The 22,269-nt window shown below is 34.1% G+C and overlaps 1 protein-coding gene and 1 pseudogene across 7 annotated transcripts in view; both read right to left on the bottom strand.

Moving 5' to 3' along the window:
- The window catches only part of CDKL5 (cyclin dependent kinase like 5), a 155,073-nt gene that overhangs the window by 79,417 nt on the left and 53,387 nt on the right, over window positions 1-22,269 (bottom strand). For all 7 annotated transcript variants that reach the window (XM_023532316.1, XM_023532318.1, XM_023532317.1 and 4 more), the window contains exons 2-3: window positions 19,040-19,227; window positions 16,338-16,372 (exon numbers count right to left, since the gene is read on the bottom strand). In XM_023532316.1, coding sequence (XP_023388084.1) covers window positions 16,338-16,372; window positions 19,040-19,103 — 99 coding nt within the window. In that variant the 5' untranslated portion in view covers window positions 19,104-19,227. The remainder of the gene's footprint in view (window positions 1-16,337; window positions 16,373-19,039; window positions 19,228-22,269) is intronic.
- On the bottom strand, window positions 2,446-9,869 carry LOC105294035 (annotated as a pseudogene).

The following is a 22,269-nucleotide window of genomic DNA, read 5'->3' as shown; positions in this document are numbered from 1 at the left end:
CATTTATAGCACTAGATGCATACATTAGAAAAGAAGGAAGGAAATACTACAAACTTTACATTCACAAATCTGACAACTTAAATAGGTGAATTCTTGAAAACCACAAACTACCCAAACCTAACCAAGATGAAATAAACAATTTAAATAGTTGTATAATTATTAAGTAAATTGAATTTACAATTTAAAGAAAGTTTCCAATAAAAGATAAATCTTCGTGTTTGGATGGGTTCACTGGAGAATTCTACTAAACACTTAAAGAAGAATTAATACCAATTTTATACAATCCTTTCCAGAAATTAGAAGAAAAGGAAATAAATACCTCCTCATTTATGAGGCCACTAATATGCTGATATCAAAACCTGACAAAGACAGCAGAAAAAAAACTATGAACTGATATCTCTCAGAAACTCAGGCACAAAAATTCTCAACAAAATATTAGCAAATCAAATCCAATGATGTATAAAAAGAACTATATCCCATGACATGGTTGGATTTATTCCAGATATGCAAGGCTGATTCAACATCGGAAAACTGTTATCAACAAGGTAAAGAAAATCACATGATCGTATCAATTGATGCGGTAAAAGAATTTGACAAACTTCATCACTCATTTGTGATTTAAAAAAAAAAACCTCTCTAGGAATAGAATAGGAATAGAAGATAATTTCTTCAACTAGCATGTGAATACAATTATCGAGATAAAAATTTTTAAAAAGTAAAGCAAGCAATACTCAAACCTTTTTCAACCTATCATGCATTTCGAATAAAATGAATGTGAAACAGCAAGTGAGGGTAGTAGTATTCAATGATTCCTAAGTTTCAGAAATTTTGCAGTGCCCCCCCCCCAAAAAAACACCTCCCATTAGTCAAATTGTGGTTATTCCTCACAAAATGGCTTGTGAGAAGGAAATCTAAAAGATTCTTCATTAAATGAAGAGACCAGGTTTCCCAAATGAGACTGTTTAAACTGTCAGAGCAAGATGCTGTGGATTGGCAGGTTATGGTTTAAGTTGTCCCTGTCTTCTCCTTCCCCCGGTGCCCCTGTGGGGTTGGAGGAAGCTTCTGATGAAGAGTAGATCAGTTAAAAGAAAAAAAGAACCTACGCTTTTTGCACATCTGATAGTGGGTTTATCTGTGATCCTGCTAAATATAATTAAAAATGCTAATACTAAAACCTTTTGCAACACAGTCACTATTCCATTTCTATGAACTCGATTCTAGTGTATTTTGCTTAGATTAAGACATACCAATGAAGAAGAGTTCAGAAGACTAGGAAAGATCAGTGCAGCCAGAAGCTCTCAGAGGAGGCAGACATGCGGGTTGCTCTCTTAGACTTCAATGAATAAAGAACACTCTTCAGAATATATGATGAACTAGGTCTACACTGCATGCAATAAAGCTGAACATGACAATTGCTTAATGTGAAATGTTAAATTAGTATTTCTCATTGTATAAAACTGCTTATGTAGCTAGCTCTCGTGCAATAACAAGTATTAAGCTCAGGATTTTCACCAATCATCTGTGAAGAGCTTTAAAAAAGGCATTTGAAGAAATGGTTAGATTTCTTTTGTATATATTTCAAACAAATTAGTTACATGGGTACTCGAACCTCTTTAACCTATCCTGCATTCCAAATAAAATCTTATTACAAACATCAAAAATGTTGGTCACCCCAAGAGACTGCCAAATTCATAATAGAATGAACAAGTTCTGAAATACTTTTTAAATAGGGTTTATTAAGTAGGATAAAGCCAAAAACTATCAGTTACTGCAAAATTCATGTAAGAACACTTAATAGTCTATCTCTAAGCATTTCTAAGTTTCTCATGTTGAGTGCTGTTTATTGTACTAAAATTCTATCATTTCAAAATGATTACATTTCAAAAAAGGAAATCATTTGTGACATCTTTCAACAAAACAGAAAAAATCATAATGAATAGAGCCAGTATCCATAAAAGGAAATATGGGGTAGGAGGTTTAGGGGGGAAAAAAAAAAGTACTTTCACAGTAGGAATTATGTAATGTAAACATCATTTGGGCCCACTCCACGAACTCCATGAGAAAGGTTCAGATTTGAACAGTGTGTGTGCATTATTTTAAAATCTATGTTCAAGTTTATACTGCATCTGCTTGTACCAACACATAGCAAATATCTGTCACTTTCACGTACACTGAACCATTCTAGGGGAGTATGGGAGAGAAAAAGGCTTTACTTACATATCACCTAGGGCAAGTTTTATTTAGAATGTAAGTTCTTTAAATACTAATATGTACCTCTGTTAATCCCTCTCTCCCCGCCTTCCTATCCCAGGTACCCCAAAAGAACCCTGGCAGCCTAATGGCTTCTAAGTCTCACAACTTAGCTTGCTGAGTACTGCCTCTACTGGAACAAAAGTACATTTTCTACTGCACCTTCCTTTAACAACTGAGCATGAATCTACATCTCTAGGTCATTACACTGTTGCTGGCATGACTGTTGGCTCTGCAGAATGGTTGCTGGTCTACAATGGCTAATGCCCAGTAGCCAGGGGTTTTTTTTGTTGTTGTTGTTGTTTTTAAAATTTTACTTATCATAAGGCAAATCAAAAAGCTGTGCATCTGAGTTAGAAATGATGCTTCCTGCCTGCCTCATTCAGTCTTGCTATGCACTGTAATTAGCACTGTTTCGTTCGCTTCCTTATTTGTTGTAACTGCAGCAGGAAAAACTGTTTCTGTCCCCAGGAACCATCTTGTCCCTGGAAGGGGACATGGTAGAGAGAGGAAGAGTTGGTGAGGAGCCATTGGAGGGGCTCGGCTGATCAGATGTATCATGGTAAGACTCACTCTCCAGATCCTTTGCATGGTCCTTAAGGTCCTTGAATAAGACAGAGAATAGCTCAATGATGTTCAAGGCAAGAGATGCCAAGGACACCACCAGCATGCAAAGATGTTTTTCTCTGCAGGGTGAGAGAGGAAGCAGTCCACCTGATGTGGCAGGGGTCTTATTTGCAAGTGTTAACCACATTTGGGCTGAATCCATACATGTACCACTGGATCAGCAGGCAGGCCACCTTGAAAACAGACTTGAAGATACTAACGGTATAGATTTGCATCAGGCCCCATCTCCTTTTCACCTTGCCATGTTTTCCAATGCCTTACTTGAACCTGACTTCCATTTCCATTTCTTGCAAGTACATCTACACCCTAACACCTTCAGGTTGGGCAACTTTGAGCTCCTCCTCTTCCTTTCACATCACATTGAGCACATTTGCTAGGTACAAGAGTACGGGAACAGACACAGAAATGATCTGCAAGACCCAGAAGCGCACGAGAGACTGGGACAGACTTATCATAGCAGACATGTTCACAACCAGGCTGTCAAGTGGCAAAATACTCATCATCCTAGGCTGACTCAACCTCTGTCCCCAATAGCAGGACTCAGAAAATGAAAAGGACTGAGAGCCACACCTTCCCTCCAGTGGTGGAGTAAGCTTGAACCCTGTCAAGGAGTTGGCCTAAGTAAGGGGGTCCTCAACCCCTTACTTACAACCACAGACTGGTACCAGTCCGTGGCCTGTCAGAAACTGGGCTGCACAGCAGGAGGTGACAGAAAGTAAAAGAAGATGTCAATAAATCATGGGACTGGTCCTGGGGGGTCCCTGGAGAGGGGAACAGGCAATCAGTACTGGCACCGTGGTCCTGAACGCTATGGCAAATGAAGGGGAATTTTGCAAGGGTAGCTGCCCTTGTACTTAGCAGGAAGTAGCAAGATCAGGACAAAAAAAAGAAGAGCTGCTGCTCTCTCTTTATCTGGCAAGTAGAAGTCAGGTCCCTGCCAACAGGGGCCTCAAGTTAAATAGGTATGTACTGAATGTGGACGATTATCTTGTTAAAATTGTTAGCACACAGAAGCTTTTCTGTTAAGGCTAAAATATTGACACAGTGTCCATTCTTCTAGGATGTCATTATATTTAGAGGTAGGTTTGTTTGTTTGTTTTTAATTTCAGGAGGAGCAATACTGATATGATCCACCTCTCTGTTGAGGGTGGGTAGAACCTAACACAACACATAACTGCACCACTACTGAAGACCCCCTCTTCTTTCTCTATTTCCTTTGGCAGTTCCATTTCTTTATAAGAAATGTGTCTAAGCAAAAGCCTAGGGAAAGGTTTCTGCCTCAACTTCAGATCATGCTAGACAGATGGATCTTACCTTAAAACGAACCACGGCTATTTTCTTATTTCATGGCAAAAAATAATTATTTCAACCAAATCCTTTCAATACAGTGACTCCATTTTTAAAACAAATTTTATTTAGTATATTAAAATAACATTCATAATATTTAATATTTTAATTCTCCCTCTTCAAAAAAAATTTTTAATTCCCAAAGATATTCATTTTAAACAATTAGGAAAATTAAGAGAGAAAAATACTTCTTAAATTAAAAATGTGAGTTTGCCAATTAATAAGCAATTTTAAATGCCATGCAGCTAATTTGTTTTTTGGTTTAATGGCTGTTCCTCACAGTGGATTCAGTGAGAAAGAGAAAACTTAAAATAAAACGTAACAGGGGGCAAGGTTAATGCAATTTACAGTGTCACCATCTCCCAAGGTTGGTTACAACTCTTCTCCAAGGATAAGAACTGAAGTCTCCCCAAATGCAATATTTTAGCAAGAAATCAAATTATAAGGATTTAAAGTACACAGTTTCTCAGTTGCTTTAGTAACACAGTTGAGCCAAATTGTCCTCTATCACATAGTATTCTTAAAGTAATACTATTTAGCTAAAGTCACCAAGATCTATAGTTTACAATTACTACATTCTCTAAGGTTAATTGAAAATAAACCATTTGGCAGCATAAGACTTAGGCATTCAGTCTCACTAGTTTTTCAAATTTAAACAGTGCTTAGTCTCCAGGGATTTCAAAGCACCTTAGAAAACTGAGTTACTTTAAAAATAAGCGGGGTAAAATAATAAGTGAAGATTAAAGAAAATAATCCCCAAAACTTCTTTAACAGTATCTGATAAAGCAAAAAATACTTCTGGTGGTAGCGGGGAGAAAAATCAATAATTCTAGTTAATTTAGGATAAAGTTATTAGCATTTTTACAGAACTACATGAATTCTTAAGTTTTCCTATATTTTGTTCTGAAAAAGTTCTTACTAAGCAGTTTGAAAATACACATATTTGAGATTCAAATGGATGAAAATAACTGAGAATGAGTCATCTCAGCTAAGCAAATGGTTCATAGGAAACAGTAAAGCCTCCTGCTAAACATTTTTAAACTAGACAAGATATTTCCAATTTTAAAATACAAATATAAGACTTCAGGTTTCAGCTCCAACACGTAAAGGGCTTGGATGACATCACCATTCTGGCCCTTAGGACAAGAAAAAATCCTGAATGAACGGAAAATCAGTAACTCTTCCTAGGCTTATCAGAGAATTGATGACAGAGCAAACTGAACTCCTGAAATCTGGAGAGAGGCAAATATAGAGATTCACATCCAAGATCAGCTTACCTGGAACAGAAGGTGCTGGAGGAATATGCTAGAAAGAAAACTAAAATGGTAATTTCATAAAGGCTTGCGAGTAAGAACTGCTGGGGGTCAGATCTTAGAAAAGCCTCTACACTCCTGTGACTTTACCTCCAGGAGCCTCACCAGGTTCTGACTGTGAAGGTCCAAGGATGACCTCCTTCCCTTTGGGACAAGAGGAAAAGAAAAAAATAGCAATTTTGAAATACTCTCAGGGTGAAGATGCAATAAAAGTCTTCTCCTTTTTGGGTAAAAGAAAGGAGAAAGTAACCATTTTTGAAATATGCCCAGGGGAAAATAACAGTTTGAAATAAGCCCAGAATGCTCTCTATAACAAAGGCCAACACTCCAAGGTAAAATTTACCAGAGCCTTATATGTTGTCCTGGAAGAGGAAAAATTAGCCAACTAAAGCCCCCTCTAGCCTTCTTATTTCACCTAAAAGGAAGGGGATGTGGGGTGGGGGGGTAGCTAAGAAGTAAAGAACACTTCCCCTTCCCCACACTCCACCACATGCCACCAGGGTTCCAGTATAGTAACAGTGAATTACAAGTGAAAGGGTTGCAGGAAACAGATTCTATTTCAAAAGGAGTTCTTAGGGAAACCCAAAGACAATCGGAGAGAAGAAAAAGAAAAAGAAAAATTAAGACACTGGAGGAAACGGAAGCCTCTGGCACGTACACCTACAACAAACATTAAACTCAGCCCGGCTCCTAAACAAATTAACATAAAACCTTACACTAAAGGACTATTTACCTTAGTTCCTGTCTGGCTTTTAAAAAACATTAAAAAGCATTCTAAAAGGCAAGAAAAACACAGTCTGAAAAGACAAAGCAAGCATCACAACCAGACTGAGCTATGACACAGATTTGGGGATTATCAGGGATACTTTCAGGTAGGGAGTTTAAAATAACTAGAATTACTATGTTAAGAGAACTAATGGAAGAAGTAGACAACATGCAAGAACAGATGAGTAATGTAAGCATATACAACTCTAAGGAAGAATTAAAAGAAAATGCCAGAAATCAAAAACATCATAACGAAAAAAATAATAATGCCTTTAATGGACGCATCAGTACACTGCTTATGGCAAAGGAAGGAATTAGTGAATTTAAAGATGTGTCGACAAACTTCCCAAACTAAAATGCAAAGAGAAAAAAGAATTTTAAAAAGTAGAACAGAATATCCAAGAACTATGGGACAAACTACAAAAAGTGTAACTGGAATACCAGGATAAAAATGAGACAAAGGAGAGGAAATAGTTTTGAAGGAATAATGGCCAAGAATCTTCCAAAATTAATGACAGATACCAAACCACACATCCAGGAAGCTCAGAGTAAACTAAGCAAGATATATACCCAAAAAAAAAAAAAAAGTACACTTAAACACATCCTATTCAAACTACAGAAAACCAAACACAAAGAGAAAATCATGAAAGAAGCCAGAGGGAGAAATACCTTACCTATAGACAACAAGGATAAGTACATCCAACTTCTTGTCAGATGCCATGATTTGACATCTTTGCTGCTGAAAGAAAGAAAAACCTAGAAGGTATTCAGTGAAATTATCCTTCAAAAGTGAAGGAGAAATAGACTTTCTCAAACGAAAACTAAGAGACTCTGTAACCAGTAGACCTGTGTACTAAAAACTGTTTTAAAAAGTTCTTCAGAGAAGGAAAATGATATGTCAGAAAGTCAGATCTACCCATATAAAAAAAAGAATATTGGATAAGGAATAAATAAAAGTAAAATAAAATCTATTTTTCCTATTCTTAATAGATAACGGTTCAAAGTAATAACAGTAACAATGCAGTCACTGATTATAGCACCTGGATAAGTGAAATAAATGACAAGGAAAATCATCATCAGGAATAAAGAGGGGCATTACCAAATGATACATTCTCCAAGAAAACATAACAATCTTTAATACGTATGCACAAACAAGAGAGCAAATAATGATAGGACTACAAAGAGAAATAGATACATCCACTATTATAGTTAGAGACTTCAACACCTCCCTTTCAGTTACTGACAGAGCCAGTAGGCAAAAAAAAAAAAAAAAAAAAAAAGTAAAGATTTAGGTGAACTGAAAGGCACCACAAATCAAATGGATCTACCTGACATTTACATAATACTTCATCTAACAACAGCAGAATACATATTCTCCTCAAACTCACATGGAACATTCATCAAGACAGACCAAATTCTGGGCCATAAAACACAACAAATTTTAAAGAATAAAAATTAAACAAAGCATACTGTCACACCAAAATGGAAATTAAACTAGAAATCAATAACAAAAAGATAGCTGGAAAATCTCAAAATGTGGACAGATTAAACAACCCACTTCTAAATATCACATAGGTAAAAAAAGGAAATCAAGAGGAATTTAAAAATATTTTGAACTAAATGAAAATATAAATCAAAATTTCTGTGATGCAGCTAAAAGCAGTGCTTACAGAAAAGCTCATAGCACTGGATGCATATATTAGAAAAGAAAACAAGCCTGAAACCAATAACCTAAGCTTCTATCTTAGGAAATAAAGAAAGAAGGACAACTTAAGCCTAAGGCAAAGAGAAAGAAAGAATAATAAAAATTATAGCATTAATCAATGAAACTGAAAATGAGAACTCAATAGTGAAAATCAATGAAAACAAAAGCTGCTTTGAAGGATTGATAAAATTGATACTTCTAGCCAGACTAAGAAAAAGAGAGAGAAGGGACAAATTATCAGAAATGAAAGAAAAGTCATGACTACCAATCACATGGACATTAAAAGGATAATAAAAGAATCTAATGAACAAAGATATGCCTACAAATTTGACAACTTAGTTAAATGTACCAATTCCTTGAAAGGTACAAACTACAAAAATTTACACAAGAAATAATAATTGGAATAGGCCTATATGGGGAAAAACTCAATCAATAACTAATAATAAGCTTTAAAAAAATAAAGTCCCATACCCAGATGGTTTCACTGGTGAATTCTACCAAACAGTTAAGGAAGAAATTACACCAATTCTCTATACTCTCTTCCAGACAGCAGAAGCAGAGGAACACTTCCCAGCTCACTCAATGAGGCCAGTATTACCCTAATACCAACCCGGACAAAGACATTAAAAGAAAGGCAAACTACAAACATCTCTCATGAACACAGATATAAAAATCCTCAACAAATATTAGCAAATCAAATCCAGCAACGTATAAATAGTGATCAAGTGGGATTTATCCCAGGTGTACAAGGCTGGTTCAACATTCTAAAATCAATTCATGTAATCTACCACCATCAAAAGACTAAAGTAGAAACATCACATGGCCGTAATCAACTGATGTAGAAAGGCATGATAAGATCTAACATCCATTTGTGATAAAAACTCTCAGCAATCTAGGAATAGAAATCAGAATTTACTCAAGTTGATAAATAACATCTACAAAACACCTACAGCTAAAATCATACTTAATGGCGAGAAACTGTATGTCTGCCCACTAAGCTCAAGAACAAGACAAGGAGGTCCCCTCTCACACTTGTATTCAATATTGTACTGGAAGTCATAACTAATAAGACAAGAAAAGGAAATAAAAGGAATAAAGTTCCTTATATGCGAAAACTATGTAACTCTTGAAAGAAGAAATAAAACTATTTTGTTTGCAGATGACATGATTGTCTATCAAGAAAATCCTCCCAAAAGCTACAAAACAAAGACACCTGGAACTAATAAGTAATTCTAACAAGATCACAGGATGGATACAAAATTAATATACAAAAGTCAATTGCTTCCCTATATACTAGCAATGAACGATTAGAATTTAAAACAAACACAATTACATTTACATTATCACCAAAAGAAAAAGAAAACAAGAAGTACTCAGGTATAAATCTAACAAAATATCTGCAAGATCTGTATGCGAAAACTACGTAACTCTTGAAAGAAATAAAAGATCTAAATAAATGGAGAGAGATTCTGTATTCATGGATTGGAAGACTCAATCTTGTTAAGATGTCAATTTTCGACTTGATCTCCAGATTCAACGTGATCTCGATCCCAGCAAGCTATTTTGTGGATATCAACAAACTGATTTTACAGATAATAATGGAAAGCTATTTTTCTTTATTACTGATGAGTTTGTTCCTAAGCAGACTTTAATGGAGAATTTATTGAAAAAAAATGGGAAAAGTTACACACTATCATTTCAACTAAAATCTTTTCCCAAATTTACCTCTCCCGAACTATATTTTAAGCTTCCTGACAAATAAAAATATGATCTTATATTTTTTAATTTATACATACTACATTACATTCCTCAAAAATAGGAATTACTTCTGATTTTTGTGTGCCTAGCGGAGTGCCCGACATTTTGTAGACAATAGATTTTTCTTAGACAGATACTTGTTGAATTTCACTTTATAATGTCAAGCCTAGAACACAGAGCTTTAAGTAGAGGTAGAAAAAAAATTTTTAATTTTATTCTTTAATTAAAGTGATTTAACTTATGAAACAAACCTTTAAGAAATAGTAAAGCCCATCACCACCAAATCAGTATTACAAGAAATGTTAAAGGGACTTCTTTAAGAAGAAGGAAAAAAAATCAAAATGAAAAATATGAACAAGAAAATAACACAAAGGAAACAAATTTTCTCACTAACGAAGGCAAACACTAATAAAAGCAGTGGATCAGCCAACACTAAAGCTAGTATGAAGGTTAAAAGACAAAAATAGGAAGGTCATGTGAAATTATAACACACAAAAAAGTAAAAAATAATGACAAAAGCATAAATGTGGAGGGGGGGTGAGTTAAAATAATAGTGTTTTTAGAATGTGTTTGAACTTAAGTGGATCATCAACTTAAAACAGACTGCTCTAAACACAGCTTAATATATATGAAGCACATGGTAACCATAAACCAAAAATCTATGAGAGATATATAAGAAATAAAGAGAAAGTTTTCTAAACACAACACTACAGAAAGTCATTAACATATAAGAGATGAGAGCAAGAGAAAAAGGAACAGAGAAGTACAAAAACAATCAGAAAACAATAAAATGGCAATAACTACATACCTATCATTAATTACTTTAAATGCAAATGGACTGAATGCTCCAATCAAAAGATAAATGAATGAAGATTGTATATATATTCAAATGGAATATTACTCGGCCATAAAAAAGAATGAAGTCTTACTATTTGCAACAATACAGATGGACCTAGAGGATATTATGCTAAGTGAAATAGGTCAGAAAGAGAAAGACAAATACCATATGATATCACTTATATGTGGAATCTAAAATACAAAATAAACGAACAAGCAAGACAGAAGCAAACTCATAGATACAGAGAACAAATTGATGGTTGCCAGATGGGAGGTGGGTTGGGGGGCTGGGTGAAAAAGGTGAAGGGATTATGAAGTACAAATTGACAGTTACGAAATAGTCATGGGGATGTAAAGTACAACTTAGAGAATACAGTCAGTAATATTGTAAGAACTATATATGGTGTCAGGTGGGTACTAGACTTATTGGGGGATCACATCATAAGTTACATAAATGCCTAACCAATATGCTGTATACCTGAAACTAATATAATGTTGAATGTCAACTGTAATTGAAAAATAAAAAACACAAAAATTTAAGTGTCCACTATATGGGCATTTGTCGATCAGTTCCTTTTCTTTTATTACCAGTAAATACATATTTCAGACCTGTATAGAAAAATGATTCACATTCATTTTTGATCCTGAAGTTTTGAAAGTCACATTAAAGAGCTACTATAAATCTCTTAGGCACAGACATCATTAGAGACTAATGAAATTACTCATCTTAATGAAGGTATAGAAAGAACATTATCTTCTTCGACTAATTATGTTTTTATGATTAGCAGAAAAGGGGACATTAAAGTCCATCTAGTACTCCCAGCCAGCTCATCCTCTAGACTGGGCAGTGGGCAGCGGGTGAGGGGGTAGAGTGAGGGGGATATGATCATTTAGGAACTGAAAAATGAGTCACCGTAAGAAAAATGAATGAGGTAAAGTCTTCTGTGTAGACAATGTATGCAGAGCTAGTACTGGGAAGTTCTAATATGACCACTCCCTTATCTCATTTACAAACAAACAAACAAACAAATCCAGAATAGGATAAAGGCAACCAGGAAGCCTGCAAAAGTCCCAAATTCTTCTAAACAAGTCAGATTCACCTGGAAATTGACACATGAGCCATTATTTCTTATTGATAACAAGACAACAGAAACGCAGGTCATTTTTCCTATATCAACAGACTAGCAGAATTGGAAATACAAAATATTATAAAACAAAGAAGTATCATTTTGGTGAGACATCTATAGTGTTCCAGAGACTGTTCTACAACTAACCGGATCAGCAACAAAAACTGGGTCAAGAGAAGAAATGACATAGAAGCAACGGTTTTATGTGAGTGCTTCTGTAAGAGGAGAGAGAGGTTTCCTCCATGAATGGTTCCTACTATCTTTGTTTCAGACCTGGAGTCCAGTTTCACTTTGATGTCTCATTGATCTCTATAATCTACAGTACATTAATGTCATTTGGGACAGAGTAATTGCTTAAAAAATGATTATGATGAAATAATCAATATTGAAATATTCCTGGCTTTTGACAATCTTTATGAAAAGCCCAAAGCCTCTCTTTAATTTTCTTCAAATGCTGGAAATTTTGCATACAAGAAGCAAAAAACCACATGTTATTTTTATTTAAATAAGGATGAAAGTAATGATAAAATAAATAATATAATTAATCCCATATATTCAGTTTCTCGTTGTTGACTCATCTTTAAGCTTTGTTTTAAAAACTCAATTCATGTGTAAAACCTAAAACTAAAAATTAAAGAAAAACATTTGTTTTATTTAATGTGGGGAAAAAAACGTGAAAAAGTGAAAGTTAATTTTGTTTTAGTAGAAAATAACTATGTGGTCTGAGATGGAAGACTATAAATAATCTGTTAAATTGGCGATGATTCGCTCATTGACTTTTCATCAAGTATTTTCTTAAAATAGTTCAGTTTTTGAAAAGAAGTAACCAAATTGTCATTCAGATTTTTTGGTGGAAAAACAAAATTAATCTGAAGAAAAAAGGAATCGCTAATTCAAAATGTGTGATGCTTGCTAAAAACAAAGCTTTATAGCAAAAGACAAATTGTGAATATTAAGTAATAGCAAACAGCCAAAGAATGCCTTTTAATAGGGGGAAATATGGGTATACCTCACTAGCAAATATTTCAGATCTGCTCTTCCTACTACTCCTAATCGTAATCTCAATCTCCCAAATTTCAAAAGAGAAAAATGGCACAATCCAGATTTTCTCTATCTACTCTCTCTCTTTAATCTCTTGCAATTTGGTGTTAATGTACTGTTTCACTTAAAGGGGGCATTAATAAATAGCGCTGTTAAATAAAATGGGTTTTTACACTGTTGGTGAATACCACTTTTAAAAATCTTTCTTCCTTGTTTTCGAGGGGTGGGCCTCCCTTTTCCTTTCAGTCTGACCATTTTAAATAAGCCCTTCGCTCTACTCTGCACTCCCTCTTGGAGAGTTCACATCATTTCACAGTTCCATCTCATGCTCAAGTTCGCTATTTCCAGAGTTAGATCAAAGCCTAGTTCGAACCACATCATCAGCTGCATAATTTTGGCCCTGTTGCATAACCTCTCTGTGACTCAGTTTTCCCATATGAAAAATGGAAATAAGAGTAGGGATGTGGTGGGGATAAAATGTAGAACATCCAGTAGAGTGCCTAGCATATAATAGATGCTCAATATGTGGTATTAATATCAGATTTGGTATTCTGATGACACTTTATTCTTTATAATGAAAGCCAAATTCATTACTTCTCCCTCCAAACCTATACACCTTTTATAAGTTTTCGATCAGATAAATGATACCAAACACTTTTCTCATTTGCCACAAATCCCAGGGATCATCTTTAATCCTCTAAGGGACCCACTACACTGCAACAGCTCTCTACAGTGTCCCTCATCTGTGGTTCTGTAATTTAAGACGACTTTATTATTTATTGAATACTTAGAGGCTGCACCCCAATACTGGGTTGTTCATGGCTTTGTATAACTAGGTCTATCTCAAGAGCATATGTCAGCTATTACTTCAAAACAAACAGAAACTTCTCACAGATCAAACCCAGCCATGAGAAAGGAGCTACATGAACCGGAACTTCCTTGTCTGAGGCTCACAAGTACCACCCCACAACCTCTCTCTACTTGGCTGCATAACCTCTCTTATCTCAAGTTCTAATCTCATCTCCCTATTTAACTCCATTCCATTCTCCCTACTTTGTAATGATGACCTCTTTAAGCCTCTGCAAAGAAAAAGTGTGTGGTAAAGCATGCCTACCCCTCATAAGCAATTCAAAGTAGACCTGCCAATAAAAAAAAGTCAGCAATGTACATGTGCAGGGTAAAGGCCCAAGCCAGAACTTCTTCCAAATGTGAGCAGTCATAAAGTGCCATCAATAGCTAAAGTAATTGCTAAGAGTTTTCATATACATGCCAATGTGTAAATATAACAATAAACAGAAGCTGTCAAAGAGAGTACCGTTACGTTCTTTTTTAATTTTTAAAATGAATTTTCATTTATTTTCGTAAATTAAGAAGAATGGTCTATGGCCTGGAATAAAACAACACTGCACTGTGTTCACGAAAAAACAAGATGCATCTTTTTATAAAGGTGACTTCTAAATTTCTTGTAACAGTACACATAGTAAAACGGTAACTTTCTTTCATATTTGCTCAAATATTCAATATTCTAGGAATTATTTGATTATACATACACCTATAGCCGACCCTCTCAGAGATCAAACTTATGTATAAGTGATCATACAGACCCATGCATAAGTGATCATACATTTTTAAAGAATTCAACCATTTTTATAAGCATTAAGTTTTTAAAAGATGCAAAATACATGGGCGTGACTATTTTACACATAATGGGTACATAGAAAGGATTATATCCATTTTGAACTATAACATAAGATTTCATGGTAATCCATTTATTTGATCCTGAAGCGTCAATCTTACCACAAGCATCAAATTCTCTATTTTGGGGTAATGGGGTAAAGATGTGAAGGTCTGATGCTGGCTGAAAAAAAGGATATACTACAACAAGTCTAACGACTAAACAGCTGCAGGTTCTAAAATGAATTTTTATTACTTTGAGTTAGGTACTAATTTATGCTTTAAATTTTCCATCCGGCAATATCTTTTTAGATGCATGAAAGGAAAAAGCAACAATACTAAGAGAGCTGGTCTGTGAGTCTCTCATTTAGTGAAGGGCAGTAAAAAGAGATGTTTTTTAGATGCAATCTCATTTACAGCATTAACGTGTACAGCGCAAACCAGACCTCAGTTATCTTTTAATAAAAGAGTAAATCAAATATATGGAAAGATAAAATCAAATATTCAATTAAGAAACTTTTTTTTACATATGAGGCAGGAGAGTTTAGATAATGTCAAAAAAGTAGGGGGAAAAGGTCACCAGAAGAAGTGTGACAAAGACAGAGAAAATACTGTTGGAAGATTTGCATTATGTATCAGAAATCCTTGGGTTCTAAAACTCAAGGATTAAGAAACGAAGCTTCCATTTGCTATGTTGTATAAACAGAGCCATAGTACAAAAAGAGGTATGATGTTTATAAAAGAGTCAAATTTAACTTGGACACTAACAATCTATTTCCCCTGAGTAGTATCCGCCCAGGAATTTCATTCTTTTAAGCTTCAGAAATTTACTGTAACTCAAGGCAACTCATTAAAAGTATAGCATTTCATTAAGGAACTTCCCATTTGCTTAATTTCAAACTGCAGTAACATTTCTTAATGAGGTATTCAAGATACTAAATTTATTTTTATTATATTTATTATTATAAATTCTTAATCATCTTGAATCAAGAAACAATAGTATTCAAACCATTTTTTGAGGATTTATTGGCAGAGATCTTCGCGTAACTATTACCAACATAAAATAATATGAATACTCAATTTCAAGAATAGAAAATCCCCTGAATTAAAGAAGAGATTTGTGAAGTACAGCATAAGGAATGTAGTCAATAATATTGTAGTAACTACAGTGCCAGGTGGGTACTTATCAGGGGGATCACTTTGTACATTATATAAATGTCTAACCACTATGCTGTATACCTGAAACTAATATAAAATAATATTAAATTATTGAGTAAAACATGCTCACCACTGAGCAACAGCCATGGAAATGTGAAATAACTTACCTGAATAAATGGTGATTATTATCACAGTCAAATAATCTACATAAGATTCATATCAAGGTTGTTCAAGAGTGATCAACTATAGTCAATAATCATAATCATACACTATTATTTCAAGCCCTATTTCATAACCAAACACTTATCCACTATATCCTTCAAAATATGGATTCAGATCCACCAAGCAATCTAAATTATTGGGTCTTCATGAAAAATACTGAATGACTGAAATTCTTTATTGCTCATAAGTACCCAAACATAAATTAAATACATCACTACCTTGATTTCTTCTCTATCACCTTTTCTCTTCTCATTAGGCAGCTTTTCACCTATAAATGGGTCTGCTGAAAAAATAGCACATAATTGCAAAGAACTAATGACTACCTACCTAATCATGCTAAAGCTTGATGTCCAAAAGCAGCCTCCTTTCTCTGGGTTCACATATTAAATCTACTTATTAAACATCATCATCATAGCCAGACAATTTTAATAATATGCCCCCACATACTACATTAATTCCAAAACAGTTAAACATATAAAATTATTTTCTTCTTTTTAAAAACCATGTACTTGCCTTGTGTCTGCATTTAAGTACAACTCCATAGGCTCCTACAATAAAAAAGAAGTAAACAGTTAGGAGCAGGTATACAAACTATAGCTCTTGTAGAAATTGAAGTTCTATTATATTAACATTGGTTATCAGCATACATTACAATAATAATTCCTAAAATGACACTATTTGGCCATGATAATGCGATGGGCCACATACAAACAGAGCAAGAGTATAAGCAACCCGTTTCCTCAACACGTATTTTTAAATATTTTTTTTTACAGAAAATTTCACTTGAGATATTTTTAAATTTAAGCTTAAAATTTTCTGGAGATAAGAACTTTAGAGTAAATGAGGACGTCAGAAATATGGCGGAGTGAGAGACGTCCCCAGATCTCTCCCCTTGAAAATGCAATAAAGCTGAACATCTAAAACTCAACAGAAAATGCACCGAAAATGCACACGAGCATGTCTGAGCATGGGATCTGCACATAAGAGCTACCACAGAGGGGAAAAAAAAAAGTAAATGAAAATTAATTCAAAAGATTCTAGGGAACGTAAAACTTAAGAGCTAATGATTTCCCAATAGTAAGCTCAAGCATGAAGCCTACCAAATATGTTCTCTGTCCTAGGAGACAGTTAAATCCTCTTTGGGGACACTGGAATGTCTTTTCTGACTGGCAAAATAGTACAGGCCTCAGCATTCCAGTTAATAATTAGTAGGGTTGCTACATTTTTTGCCATAAAGACTCAGTTCCTAAGGGCACAGGCCACGAGCTGTCCAAGCTGTCCATTTATATATAGCTAAGCACTCCTACCATCCTTGGTATATTTTGATGAGATGCATCATACCTTTTGGGTTACGTATCCTACTATCCGGGTGATAAACTACTTCCTTAGAGGCAGAACACAGAGTTGACAGCAAAGTGCCCAGGAAACTGAGGTTAAAATTACGTTGTAAAAAATCTAATTAGGAGAATCAGAAGGTAATGTATGATAACCGAAGTCTGTAGAAATGTCAAGTACACTTACATTAACAGACAAGCAAAGCCTGCATGCATCCATCAGAAGGGGACTTCGGGGACATGAAATTGGGAAATAGGTCTCCAGTAGCGTCTAGGGAACCAGACAAGTCTCCCCAACTTTGGTGGAGATGGATGAATCTTATCATAGTTAGGAAGGGACCAGCCATTACAGCCATCCAAATTAGCTCCACAATCACCAGGCAATCATGCAATCCTTACGTAACTGCCCATGCCAGTTTTTCTAGGGGGTGAAAATGCATTCTCCAGGCTACCAGAATATAGAGTTTGCTTGACAGTTTTCAATTTCCTTAACACGTATGTATTTCTTAGCCAAAAAGCATCTGAGATAGTTTACCAAAAAAAAAAAGTAAGCATAACAATGATGGTTCTGACTATAACTTAAACTAACATATTCCGATTTATTTATAACAGTCTGGTAGTTTTAATTAATCTGAGCCAATCCCTAAGAAGATGATCACTTATGGGTATACTAAGAAAAACAAGGTTATGATCCAGAAAAACTTAGGCCCAAAATCTGGAATATTCTAACCCTGTTATTACCCTATGAGCTGACCTCCTCCAGTCAGCAGCTTTATTGCATAAGTCTCTAATTGTAATTTTTTTGGGGGGGGGGGCGCGAAGACAAATAAAAAAATAAGGCAACTATTATAAAACAGATAGTAGATAAAATATTAAGGATAAATTTTATTTACATAATTAATATCAATGAAGAAAAAAGGAGCTGACTGGTGAAGGAAAAAAGATTTGTTCTTTCTATATGGTTTCGATTTCAGACCTTGAAGCAAACATCCAATGATTAGACTGTATTTTAATTGTTTCTATTTGAAAAGGATTGAACAATGTAATATCAAAATCTAAAACAGCTTTGCTGTTCACAATGGTAAATTTTTAAAACTTCCTTTGAAATTCAAAACTTATTCGAAAATTCTGAAATAAGAAATGTTTGTAACTTTTGCTTTAAAGACGTAAATGCTAAGAAACTATAATTATAATCATTTATCCCATTAGCAGAACCATTTATCAAAATGTCCATAAAGTTACCTTTAGTCAAGAGCAAAAATTACTAAGAAAAATGACGATGACTTATGAAAGATGAATTACCATATTTCATTAAATCAATGTCATTGATTATGAACATGATTTTAAGTACTACTAGGAAAATTGCTGCCAATTAAACCATGACATGCTACTGATTATAACACACATCTTGATTTCAAAGATGTTAAAATATGACCAAGTTGTGCGCCTCAGATTTTATAAAATATGGTTTGTCATTCTCGAAGACAAATAGAAGTTATTTATTCATTTTATGTACCATGTATTAAATAAAACATACGCAAATAAACCTCAAGTTATTCAAAATAAGCCTAGCTGATATAAAAATAAAATGGAACCAAACCACTGTAGACTAAAGAAAGCATGATTCCTCATGAAAAGAATGAAATGAAAGCAGCCTTAAGAAATCCCTGATTTATTCAACTTTAATGGATTTAAAATGTTATTAACTTTTGATTGGAGAATAAGACTTAATAGTTTAAGAGTAATTTTATTTTTAATAGTTTACTCTTAGGCACATGCCAGAATTTACATAGATTAAATTAACAGGACCTGAATTACTAACTTTTTTGGTGGTAGATATAATTGTACATTGCTCAAAAACTCAAGGAATGTTAAACTTACCTTCACCTACAACCCCAAGGATCTCAAATTTATTCATCACATTACCAATGTTAGGAATCTTCATGAAGACAAACTCCTTTTTTGATGCAAGCCACAGAACATGGCATCGAAGAACTTCTGAGCAAGTTGTTCACAAATTGGCAGGAAGTTTCACATATTTGTTCTACTGTGACATAGTAAATGATTTCCTAAAAAATCAAACACAATTAAAAGCCATAAGTTTTATGTCTCAATACTCTAACAGTCTATCCTATACTTTTGTACAGTTCTTTTAAAACCATGTTTCGAGGAAGAAGGAAGAAAAAATAATAATAGGAGAAAAGAACCCAAAATGAATCACGAACAAATGTACCTAACCGTATTTGAAATGAGTAACATAAACACACTGAAGAGGGCCGGAGGAAAAGGATTAACCCTAAGTAACTCTTGAAAAACAACACTTTAACTACACGCTCTCCTTGACCTAAAGACAACATAAATATATAAATATTATGCTCTACTTAGATATTTGTTTTTATACAAAAATATAAAGCTTTTTTATGTATATACTAGGATTGAGCAAATAAGTAAATACATTATGGATAATGACAGTTTGGTCACTTATTCTCATAAAAAGAAGTTACAAATATGAAAAGAGGAAAGGCTTGGAATTAGAGTTAACCATATAAGCTCAGTTCTTTAATATAGAGAGATGCAGAAATAGATATGTGTGTGTAAATATATATACACAGGTATATTCCTTAGCTCTGTCTGCAGAAGGGACCTAGATACAATGACACTCCAATAGCTAGTGCTCCAATAAAAGGAACCAGGGTTCCTTGAAGAGATGGCTGATCCCCAGGCTAGGGACTAGAATGTATTTTAGGGGTGCCAGAAAATAAGGAAATGCTCTAAGAATGATGGGAGAATGTCTAAAGGACACAGGAGGCAGCTTGAAGAGACTCCCACTGGTCACATGAGGAATATCTGAGCAACAAAAGAAACAAGAATAGTAGATTACAATCCATAGAATAAAATTAAAATACACCAGTCCTTAGTGACATAAATAAGTAGTAGAGAAAGAAAAGCTCTTTGTTAGAATATAATTCCAAATAATAAATGCAGTAAAGAAATTAGAAAATCACCCTTTGGCAACCACCCTGGTAATAATTATTTCAGGCAAGTATCATCAAAACATAATAAAACTAGTGGTTGAAAGTTTGATAGAAAACGATATATTATCTAATCTCAACACAGCTCCCTACAAGATATCTATCAATTACAAAGGGAAAAACAGTAATTTCACAGTGAAGAATCCTGCCAGATACTACCTTAATTAAGTGATCAATGTTAACATCGTCAATAACAGGACAAGTCAATACCCTATGCCTCCTGATAGGATGCATCACAACATACTTCTGCGGCATTCCTTCCAAAAAAGGTAAAACCTGAATCTAACCATAGGCAACAGCAGAGAAGCCCAAACTGAGGGACATTCTACTATGTTACTGGCCTGTACTCTTTAAAAATGTCTAGGTCATGAAAGACAGGGAACAACTGAATAACCATTTCACAAAAGAAGATGAAGAGCCATTGATAACTAAATGTAATGCATGATCCCGGATTGGATTTTGGACAAGAAAACAATATATATATTTTTTTGCTACAAAGGGTAACTGATAAAATTTCAGTATCTACAGATAATATTGTATAAACAATCATTTTATTTTGATAATGGTATGGTGGTTATATAAAACAATGCTCTTGTTTTAAAAAATGGTAAAATGGGCGAAGGTAGTCAAATGGTACAAATGTTTAGTTATAAAATAAATAAGTCATGGGAATATAATGTACAGTATGGTGACTACAGCTAGTAATACTGTATTGTATATTAAAAAGTTGCAAACCTGGGTCAAGGGTCTAGGAAACAGGAAATTCTACCAATCTTTCAAACTTTTCTGTAAATCTGAAATTATTTCAAAATGTTCTTTTGTCTCAAAAACCTATCCTATCTTTAAGAAGAATATCTGTATCAACACAAAATATTGGTTTAAAAAATAAATAAAAACCAGTAAAGAAATTTTCTTTGCTGCTTATGAAATTTGCAATTTTAAACAAATACGAGTACCCCTGTGGTGTGGACAAGTATTAACACGAAGAAGTGTGCCTTTTTGTACACTGATGGTAGGAAGGTAAACTGGTGCAAGTTTTCTAAAAAAGCATTATGTCCATAATTAAATGCTTTTAAAATGTTTATATCCTGATAAAAATATCTGACAAAAAATGTTTATATCCTGATAAAAGTATCCTGATACAATATCATTCTTAAATGTAAAGTATTAAACACAGTCTTTTTAAATATTAAGAACATGACAAGAAGTCCTAATATGAATACTTATCAACATTACTAGTATTAGACATTACCCTGGTGGTTTCTAGCCAGCTCAGTAAAACAATATATAACATTGGAAATAGAGAAAAAAATAGAATTTACAAAATAGAATTTTCTATATAGAAAATTCAGAAGAATTTACAAATTATCAGAATTATAAGAATTTACAAATTACAAATTATCAGAATTATAAGTGTTAGCAAGGTAGTTGAATATGTTTAATATACGAAAATCAACTGCATTTGTAAACATCAACGAAAATCAAAATACAATTTTTTAAAGTCACATTTACAACAAAAAGTTACTTAGAATTTAACATAATAAAAGATATTCAAGACCTCTATTCAAATAATATATAATTTTATACATACCTTTATTCAAAGGCATTAATATATATAAATGGAGTTATCCCAATTTCAAGGCTAGGAAGATTCAGTACTATAAAGACATCAATTCTCTCCATATTAACCTATAGTCAATGCAATTCCAATCAAAATCCTAACAGGGTTTTTGAGGAATTAAGATAAGCTGATTCTAAAATTCATAAGGAAGAAGAGAATTCCAAGCACAGCCCACATTCTCCTGAATAATAAAAGTAAGAAGGTTTAGCCTTGAGGGTAGAATCTGGCTGAATGCCCTACCAAATATACTGAGGGTTAGAACTGAGCTACAGAAATGAAAACAGCGTGCTCTTGGCACAGAGATAGACAAATTAGCCAGTGGAACTGACGTGAGAGCTCAGAAGCAGACAAGACTTAAATATGCCTACAGTTCCACACTCAACTCTCCCTGTAGTCTGTTCTCCACATAGGAGTCCTTAGGATAAGACAGATTATGCCACTTCTCTGCTCAAAACTCT

Source organism: Pteropus vampyrus, unplaced genomic scaffold, assembly GCF_000151845.1.
Source record: "Pteropus vampyrus isolate Shadow unplaced genomic scaffold, Pvam_2.0 Scaffold81, whole genome shotgun sequence".
NCBI classification, from domain to species: Eukaryota; Metazoa; Chordata; class Mammalia; order Chiroptera; family Pteropodidae; genus Pteropus; species Pteropus vampyrus.
The sequence above is the reverse complement of the archived record's forward strand: the minus strand, read 5'-3'. Positions and strand labels throughout refer to the sequence as shown.